Source organism: Conger conger, chromosome 8 (genome assembly GCF_963514075.1).
Source record: "Conger conger chromosome 8, fConCon1.1, whole genome shotgun sequence".
Lineage (NCBI taxonomy): Eukaryota > Metazoa > Chordata > Actinopteri > Anguilliformes > Congridae > Conger > Conger conger.
In genome coordinates this window covers 59,889,864-59,899,863 of record NC_083767.1, presented here as the reverse complement: position 1 = coordinate 59,899,863, position 10,000 = coordinate 59,889,864, and the positions used below count along the sequence as shown (strand labels likewise).

At 50.8% G+C, this 10,000-nt stretch overlaps 1 protein-coding gene across 6 annotated transcripts in view; it reads left to right on the top strand.

Annotated features, from left to right (window-relative positions):
- The window catches only part of exoc6b (exocyst complex component 6B), a 111,220-nt gene that overhangs the window by 49,752 nt on the left and 51,468 nt on the right, over nucleotides 1-10,000 (top strand). For all 6 annotated transcript variants that reach the window (XM_061251997.1, XM_061251996.1, XM_061251993.1 and 3 more), the window contains exons 11-15: nucleotides 1-54; nucleotides 569-640; nucleotides 776-873; nucleotides 2,291-2,396; nucleotides 2,861-2,970. The exon at nucleotides 1-54 is cut by the window's left edge and continues 67 nt beyond it. In XM_061251997.1, the coding sequence (XP_061107981.1) occupies nucleotides 1-54; nucleotides 569-640; nucleotides 776-873; nucleotides 2,291-2,396; nucleotides 2,861-2,970 (440 nt within the window). The remainder of the gene's footprint in view (nucleotides 55-568; nucleotides 641-775; nucleotides 874-2,290; nucleotides 2,397-2,860; nucleotides 2,971-10,000) is intronic.

Sequence of the window (10,000 nt, the reverse complement as noted above, 5' to 3'; positions counted from 1 at the left end):
GAGCTGTGGGAGTTGGCCCTGTCCAAGACCATCGCTGCTCTTAGGACACACTCGGTGAGCTGCTGGCCTGTCCTGAGCTCACTTCCTCTGGGCTCTGTAGTGTGGGCTATCAGTACTTTTTAGGGTAGTAGTAGTAGTAGTAGTAGTAGTAGTAGTAGTAGTAGTAGTAGGTCTTAGTCTTTATTCATTCAATAAGCTTTATTCATATAGCATTTATATACATACATGAAACGTAGCTCCAAGTGCTCGACAATCAGCACTAGGATGACAGTTACAAAGAATTAAAAAGACTGAAATGTAAGAAGGAGCTAAACTATTAAGGGCTTTGACGAGTAAAATAACGTTAAAATCACTGAAAGGATGCAGGGAGCCAGTGCGGTGTAGCTAAAACAGGAGCCATATTCTCTCGCTTTGTTTTTGTTAAAAGTCTCAAAGTAGAGTTACGTAGTCTGTCTGCTGCTTAGCAATGGAGGTGGTCCCTGGGACTCAGGCCAGCATATGACAGACTGCGTTCACTGCGACTCTGTGTCTCACTGTCATGTCTGACTCACTGCGCCTCTCTCTGCAGTCTTATTGCACTGACCCTGACCTGGTTCTCGATCTGAAGAACCTCATCGTGCTCTTCGCCGATACCCTGCAGGTGAGAATCGAGAGTCTGTGACTATGTCTAGTGAATATTTACATTATAATTACCATTTTAAGTACTAACTTCCCTCTTTCTCTTTGTGTGTGTGTGTGTGTGTGTTGTCTGTGTGTCTGTGTCTGTGTCTGACAGGGTTATGGTTTCCCAGTCAACCAGCTGTTCGACATGTTGCTGGAGATCCGAGACCAGTACGGAGAGATTCTGCTCAAGAAGTGGAACCTGACCTTCAGGTGAGTGGAATTGTGGGAAAGCCCATCGGCACTGTTGGACGAGGTCAGGCGGGCGGGTGGGTATTGGGCCGTGGAGTCCACAGTACGCTGACGCGTCAGAGACACGGTTCCTGTGACCTTGCCGGACGGAGTTTAGCTGCCCTGTTTACAGCAGCTCGCCGTGTTGACCTGAGGTCGGCTTGTCCTCCGGTTAACCTCCGACCAGATATTCAGGTTCATGTGCAGTCTTGGCGGAAATGACATTAACCGTGAAATTATTTCTGCTATGTTTTTTTCATATGTACTTCTTTGTCCATATTGTACTATCACGCAATGGTATGAACTTTTTATTTTATTTTGCAGACTTTCTGAGCTTTTATAGAGGAAAAGCATTTTTTTCTTCAACTTCCTGTTCAAGTTATTGTGGCTTAGGGAAAATGACTAGGTCCTCCTGGGTCACTGTGGACAACCAATCCGATCAAACTCCTCAGTCCTCTCATGTGCAGGGAGCTTTGATTGGGGAGCCCATGTGTGTCTTATTCCATTTCTGAAAGAGAACGTTGCACCTTTTTAAGGAACTCAACATACTGGTGACAAATGACAGTGGATTATATTTACTGTGGGAATGATTGCATAAAACCAACCAAAAGCCATGTTTTGTAGCATGAACAGATGTTGTAATTTCACGCAATACAAAACCCCAAAAAATCAGAAAAGCACTCCTGCTATTCATCTGTATAGTTGTCAAACTTTATTTTTATTACTTTTATAAAAACTATTATTTTTTGTCGTCTTGTACGTGTGGTAAAATTGAATCGGTAACCACAAAAATCCTGGCCTATCGTCAGGATTGTCTACATCAAAGCGTCCAAGGAACGGAGCTAAATCTTTTCCAGAGTGGCCAAAAGAGATTAAATCAGTGCTCTGGAATGACCTTGTCGACGTCCCTGCCGATTCCTGTCATGGGCCCCTGGCACACGGCTCAAGGAGTCCTTGGAATCGGAATGAACCGGAAAGCTCCAGGAATGTTGGAATACCGCTGAGGAATGGAGACGAACGCCCCTGAGGTTAACTGCTCTGAAGGTGGATTTTGCAGATAGGCATATCCACTTCCTTTTGGGGACGCTAATCTCCGAATCAGCTTTTTTCGAAACGGTTCTGAAAGTCGCTGGCGTGGCCTCTGGCGGATAAGCGCCGCCCGCGCGGCGTCGATGCGCTTCCCGTTAAGACGCTCACCTAAATCTCCCGGGCTGCTGTGGAGGCGGCGGCCGCTCGGCTCGGGTTCGAGCGAGAGGCAGGTCGCGACCCCGCGGACGCGTGCAGCTGGGAGGCGAGGCGAGGCGCGCGAGCGGGCGCGGGATGATGATGCGTTCTGCATGAGCCGTTGCCCCTGGCGACCGTTTTTTTTAATTCATGCCTCCGATTGGCCCTCGCGCAGGCAAATCCTGGACCTGGACAACTACAGCCCCATTCCCGTGGCGACGGAGGAGGAGTACAGGTGCATCACGGGCCAGTTCCCCTTCCAGGACCCCCAGCTGGAGAAGGTGGGCCGGCTGACTCGCTCATTTTGGGTTTTACTTTGCAATGCAGCAGCAATAGAGAGAATCGGTGGTGGGGTGAAAGCTGTCTGAAAGCACGGCGTGCGCAGTTCGACTTTTGGCCTGTATGTCAAGCTGGGCGGCACGGATGGTGCGGTGGGTGGCACTGCCGCCTCACAGCAAAGAGGTCCTGGGTTCGAATCCCCGTCGGCCGGGGCCTCTCTGTGCGGAGTTTGCATGTTCTCCCCGTGTCTGCGTGGGTTTCCTCCCACAGTCCAAAGACATGCAGGTTAGGCCGATTGGAGAGTCTAAATTGCCCATAGGTATGAGTGTGTGAGTGAATGGTGTGTGTGCCCTGCGATGGACTGGCGACCTGTCCAGGGTGTATTCCTGCCTTTCGCCCAATGTATGACAGGAGCTGTGCTTTCGGGTGCTGTGTGTGATTGACACGTGACTGCCCCCTCCCACAGATGCCCTTCCCGAAGAAGTTACCGTTCTCTCAGTTTGTTCCCAAAGTCTACAGTCAGCTGAAGGAGTTCATCTACGCCTGCCTCAAATTCTCAGAGGACCTTCACCTAAGGTGTGTGTCAGCTCCCTGCTTCGTACACACGCACACACACACGCACACACACACACACACACACGCACACGCATACGCACACATAAATTAAACACACACACACATTAAATCCACACACACACACACACACACACACACACATATTAAACACACACACATACATTAAACACACGCACACACACACACACACACATTAAACACACACACACACACACACATATTAAACACACGCACACACACACACATGCAGGCACACACTTACGCACACATGCCCCTGAGTTGTTACCCATTGTCTTTCTTCCAGCATTTTAATGTATGCGGGAAGTCCAGGCATCAGACAAGTCAGGTCTCTACACAGAAGTAAAGTTTTCAAAGGTTTATGGGCAAGGCGCGGTGCTAAGTGGCAAGAAATATGCACCCTATTTTTAATGTATCATTTTCTGACTGGGAGGTCTGTCTTGAACACTCGGTCTTGCTGGGATTAAGGTTCAAATGCGTTTCGCAATGCGAGGTCAGTGAGTTGGCTCAATGTAATTATTATTTATATTTATTTATTTTATTTAATACATGAAAGAAATGTAATGTTTTTACTCAGAACCCGCACCAGTCACAGTGGGTTTATTTTATCGCTGCTCTCTCAGAAGGGCCATATTATTGCTGATCGAATTAAACTATTTTACTATCCTCATAACAATGGGTTTTAAATAGAAAATAGAACATTTTCAAGATGTTTTCTGCAAAAAGCCGCTTCTAATTGGTGTGTAACCTTGGCATTTTCATGACACCTTTGAGTGCATTTCCAGAAATACAATTCTCATAACCGCATTCATTTGAGTTGCCAACATTTTCTTGAATCAAACAACTCTCAAGGTAGAATCTGACCGTTACAGCGTTCTTCTTAGCGAGGTTGGAGTGGAAGCTGGCGGGCCCCAGCGGGGTTCCTCTCTGCCAGCAGTGGGGTTTTTTTGGGATATTTTTTTTATGTTTGACTGAAATGAACCAAGCCACTCCACCATTTCTCTCTCACACATTATGTTTGTAATCTTCAATATTTCACAGGTATCATATCATTTCAGGGGACCTTTTGACTAAAAATATTTTTTTTGCATTTTAGCCAGTAATGAAATTACCAATATCAACGTTTCACTTTTGCTCTCCTGCCCTGTTTGAATTCTGGCTTGTTATTTGAACAGGTTTCCTGTTTTGAGTGTTTCTACATTAATGACTTTAGTAACCTGAATCTGAAGCGATAAGGTTTCCAGCTTATTTAACCGTTTTATACGTCCATGAAGCAGCAAGAGTATGGCCCCATGCTGCTGTTCACACCTTCACTATTCAGATGTTAAACAATGCAAGTGTGATTGTTACTGAGCATTTTACAAAGTGCCCGGACCGGGCTATGATTCCCAGAAGGGCAACCTAAAAAAAAAAAATGCCCGAACTCCGGAACCATTCGGGGGAAATACTGGAAACTTGCGCTCCGACCACCAAGAACAGCCATCTGGAGAAACATTTGCAAAACAATGTCATGCAAACAAACAAAAGCTTGTGAAAGAACGCTGATGGATATATTGTTGTCTGGGTGGATGAGGGCGAGGTCAGCACGGGGAGGTGGTGCGCGGTGTCTTGTGAGCATGCTCTGCGCCGTCCTTGAACCCTACAGCACGACCGACACCTGGCCGGAGGAGCCAGCGTGTGATTCGATCCTTTCCTCCAAGTCCCCCGATCAGGGCAAAGGTCAGCAGCCCGGGGGGTCAGAGGTCGTACTTCTGAAGTGTATCCACGGCGACCCCTCCCGCTCCGCGTCCGGCCCGGTCTGGTAGAGCGGCTCGCCTGATTGGGCCAATGTGGGAGCGCCTGATTGGCCTGATGTGGAAGCGTTTGCCAGCTCGGTTACCGGGGGGGGGGGGGGGTTGGGTTCGGTCGTTTGAAGTGGGCTGTTTGACCCTCAGCGCAGGTCTCTGTGAGCGGCACGTCAGGTCTGGTTACTTTAGACGGGAGGGGACATCGCTGTCCGGCTTCCTGTTCCGGGGGTTCGGTGGGCGGCAGGGGTTTGGGGGGGGGGGGGGGGTCGAAGGTCGCTGTGGGGGAAGAACTTGGCAGGAAAGGGTAATGGGATCATCAGGTAACCTGGTCCGCCAAATCACCGCTCATTACCGCCACAGCAGCAGCGACTGTTCTGCTGCAAACTGTGTCCGTGTCCAGTCCGGTCGTCCTTGAAGAAGTTCAAAGAGCTTCGGTTTCTTGCACCGTGAAATCGTGTGAAGGAATTTGGGATTTATGTGGTTGTTGTTGTTTCTTTAATGTGGTTTGTGTCTGTCCTTCATTTGAAATTGGCACACACTGAGCAGGGAGGCGGGGAGGGCCGGGTGTGTGGACGGAGCAGCACATTTGCTGGCTACGTTGAGCCGTTTAAAAATGTAAGTGTGCAGATTGAAGAGGGTTGCACCTTGACGCTGGTCGTTCTGCGACGTGGAGAAATGTCTCGGCGCAGAGGTCAGACGCACAGAAATGAGAACGTTACTGTTACCAGTGGTGTGACTTCATTTTGTGTCGGTGGGCTTGTGCGTATACGGTCGGATTTGACAGCAGGGGTATGAGGTGACGTTGTGAAGGACGTGGGTGAGGCCGGTCAGTGCAGTGTTAAGGCACGGCCACCGGAGGCAGCTTGTCCCTGCGGTTTCTCCCCTCGTGAATATCGAAACGAGGGATTCGTTTTTCCCAGAGGAATGCTCGCAAATGCAGAGCAGGTTTGCGCGGATGCGAGCCGTCCCTTTGAACAAGCTTTTCAAATCCCATCTGCTCCTTCAGCGGACAAATCTTAAACAGGCTTCGTCTCCTGACCGTTGTAGTCCACGCTAGGTCCGAGGTTCTACATCCCGATCTGCAACCTCATCAAATATCCATATGTATACAGTGTCTAATCTCAGTCAATGCAACTGCACAGAGCTACTGGACCCAATCACGATAAGCTACGTCATTCAAATAGATTTCCTTTTTTTAAATGGGAGTGAATGGGACCTTAATCTGTGGACTGCACAACACCCTGTTCCTCTTATCACGATCCTCGAGGGCTGAGAAACCTCTCTTTACCCGGGAGTCAGGTGTGATGATGGTCTGGTCAATCATAACTAGGGACAAGTGCACTGAAAGCCCTAGAGGGAAGTAAGAGTGCTACTGCTAGTCGTGACCACGTAGATAAATAACCTTGCACCCTTGTAGGATAATTAGATGGCAAACTGACCAAGGGGCAGCAATAAAACAGTTTTGGCAAATATAACGCTAAGAATAATAAAGCAGGTATACATATCTGCAATAGACCGCATACATGGCTAATTACAAATTACTGGGAGGTAGGGAGGGCGGGGGGGAAGGCGAAGCCTGAAAAGGTGTGTCTTCAGTCTGCTCTTGAAGGTGGTCTGAGTTTCTGCTCTTCGGACGTCCGCCGGAAGGTCGTTCCACCGCCGCCACCAAACTGTACAACCGCCCTGTTCCTCAAATCCCGATCCTCGAGGGCCCATAACCGCCGGCTTTCCCCACCCTCTCTACCTGGGGGTCAGGTGTGACGACGGTCTGGGCGATCTGCGGCACCGGTTCCGCGGGAGGGGAGCGCGTTTGTGAATCCGCGCCACGAAAACGCGGTCCGCCCCGCGGTCTCACGCCCTACGCCCCGCGGTCTCACGCCCTACGCCCCGCGGTCTCACGCCCTACGCCCCGCGGTCCCACGCCCTACGCCCCGCGGTCCCACGCCCTACGCCCCGCGGTCTCACGCCCTACGCCCCGCGGTCTCACGCCCTACGCCCCGCGGTCTCACGCCCTACGCCCCGCGGTCTCACGCCCTACGCCCCGCGGTCTCACGCCCTACGCCCCGCGGTCTCACGCCCTACGCCCCGCGGTCCCACGCCCTACGCCCCGCGGTCCCACGCCCTACGCCCCGCGGTCTCACGCCCTACGCCCCGCGGTCTCACGCCCTACGCCCCGCGGTCTCACGCCCTACGCCCCGCGGTCTCACGCCCTACGCCCCGCGGTCTCACGCCCTACGCCCCGCGGTCTCACGCCCTACGGAGTCACCTTGAGGTGCGGCAGCCTCAGCCAGCAGGGTCTTCCAAAAGTTTTATCATTTCTTTTTCAGACTCGCTGCTGGAATATCACTTTCCCCCTTTTAAGTTGTATGCGTCACTGTTGTTTTGTGCCCCCCCCCGCCCCCTCTCACACTGGATTAAAAGATGAACCTGCTGTTGATGGATTTCAGCCAGAGTACTGCAGGCCAACAACTTTACGAGTTGAGACATCGAGGCTGTCCTTTTCCTCAGCTTTGACATTCACCAGATGATGAGGACAGCTGAATAATTTAGGGGGAAAAAAGCTGAATTATAACGTTTCACCAAAAAATTGTATTTTTTATTTTAAATCGCACAGACTTTTCACCCCTTCAAAAAATATCCCCATAAATGAGTGGAATGTCTACCCTCTGACCTTCCCGCCTTCATCTCATTTTCCCATTTTGCCAAAGTCTCACAGATCCAGTAACCGATTTCTTTCTTCTCTCCGTATCTTCTTGGCGGGTAGATTTCCAGCCTTACCTCTGTGTCCCACTAGTTTGGGAGGGACATTTCCTGGGAAGTTTTTTTTTCTGTAATTTTCAGAATTGTCAATCTCACGACACCAATGTGAATTGAATGAGAAATTGTGAGGAGGATTGAGGTCCAAATTGTCCAGAGAAGATGAAGCTCTCTGTGGTTTAGGTGCGTAATTGACCTAGGTCAAGCAAGTTTTTGTTTACATTACATTATATTTTATGTATTTTTATCCAAAGTTACTTACAGTTCATTAGACTAAGCAGTAGACATTCTTCCCTTGGAGCAATGCAGGGTTAAGGGCCTTGCTCAAGGGCCCCATGGCTGTGCGGATCTTATTGTGGCTACACCGGGGATGGAACCACCTACCTTGCGGGTCCCAGTCATTTACCGTAACCAATACGCTACAGGCTGCCCTTTTTCTTTTTTACCTTAAGCAGTAAGACTGAAGGAAAGAGCCATAAGAAAGTTCTGCTTCTGCCGTTTCCCAGAAGCCAGGCCGCTGTTAAATTATTTTGAGGGAACCGTGTATTTTATTTATGTTTCCTTATTTAATATGCTCTTTTGTTAAACTGCATTCAGAGAAAAAAAAAACAAAGTACAATAAATGTGTTCACATTAAACCATTGACATTTCTTAAAATCCATGGTTTTCTCCATAATTTGTATTTTCAGTGACCCTTCACAAATGGGTCCAGTACATAAAAAAAAACAAAACAAAAGACACGCTTAAGATTTTAGAAAAATATTGTTAACTGTATAAATTCCCCAAATTACCTCAAAATTCCTGAAAAGGGGAACATTTCCTGGAACTTTACAACCTACGTGCCCCGTTTCCTGTGCGGTAATGGTCTTTTAGGCCTCTTTCAGTGACTGAGGGCCTGCTTAACTCTCCAAGCAAAGCACAGTTGAGCACCAGCACGGCTGTTAGGAAAACAAACAGCCAATGAGAACGCGCGGCCCGGTCCAAACGGCCCGGTCCAAATGGCCCGGCCCTCCTGCGGCTCTCGCGTGACTGGGGAAAAGTCAGAACACGTCTCCACCGTGCCGCAGTTCCTGAAGCGCGTAGCTCGCGCGCAGATCGATCCGTGATTGGGTCGCCGTTGGCCGCTGAGGCCCGGCCGTGTAATCAGGCGCTGTGTAAATGAACAAAGATGTGCTGGATGATCTGCGTTTTTTTCCCCCCTCGGCTTTGAAGGCCCCCCCCCCCTCACCAAACGGCATGGGAATCAAGATTCCCAGCTCCTGATAGGGGCCAGGAAGTGAACGAATTAGCCAAACGGACAATTAATACGATAGTACGTCGTTGCCCAAACCGGGGCTTGACACTGCTAATAAACATCACGAGAGGTTTGCTTTCTCCTCCCCATCCCCCCATCCCCCCATCCCCCCAACCCCCCCACCCCTGCATTTTTTATTTTTTTCTGTTACGGATAGCGGGGGAGGGGGTTGGCTTGCTGGACTGTACTTAAGAACGGCACGTGCAGTTTATGCCCCCGTCATTAGGAAACGGGGGCATAACACCCCCCCCCCCTATGATCATGCTCATTTTCTGATTGGTCAGTCACACTTTCACGGCAGCCGTGCTGGTCTGTGCTGGTCTGTGCTGTGCCGGACTGTGCCGGTCTGTGCCTGTCTGTGCCTGTCTGTGCCTGTCTGTGCCTGTCTGTGCCGGTCTGTGCCTGTCTGTGCCGGTCTGTGCCTGTCTGTGCCTGTCTGTGCTGGTCTGTGCTGTGCCGGACTGTGCCGGTCTGTGCCTGTCTGTGCCTGTCTGTGCCTGTCTGTGCCGGTCTGTGCCGGTCTGTGCCGGTCTGTGCCGGTCTGTGCTGGGCCCGTCCTCCTCACAGGGACCGGTCGTCAGAGCCGGACCCGCCGGCTGAGGTTTGTGGTTTTGGAAGGTTCTAGAATCTGGGGTGTCTTATTTCCGTGTTCCTCGGCCCCCGGCACGTTTGGGAACCCAACACACTCTCACACATGACACACGTGCGCACAGGTGACCTCCCCAGGAGCCCTGGGGGGGGGGGGGGGGAGACGGAAGCACTTTTGCCGGTAAAGGAAGCGAGCCTTCCCGTCTGAACTCCGGCTGGCCTCGTGTGCCTGCCCGACTACAGCGTCCCTCGTGCGTCCTGCGGTCTGTCTCCGCTGCGCGTCCCCTCTCCGGTTAAGCTCTCTCCCCGCCGGGGACGCAGGGGCTACTGCAGTGCATTGACTTCCAGCGCCGTTCCAAAATACCTCTCCGTCGCCCCTTCCCTCTCCCCCCCCCATCCCGGAGCGCGTGCCAAGTCACTGGACTGCGCTGGAAGGTTCTCTTTTCCTCCCTAAAATAAAGTTTCTGAATTCTTTCATGGCCTCCCGACGCAAATAAAGACAATTTAGCAATTTTGGAGGAATGTGTTTGTTACCCAAAGAACAGTCCGACCCTGACCTGCGTGGTAAACGTGCATCAGCTCCCCC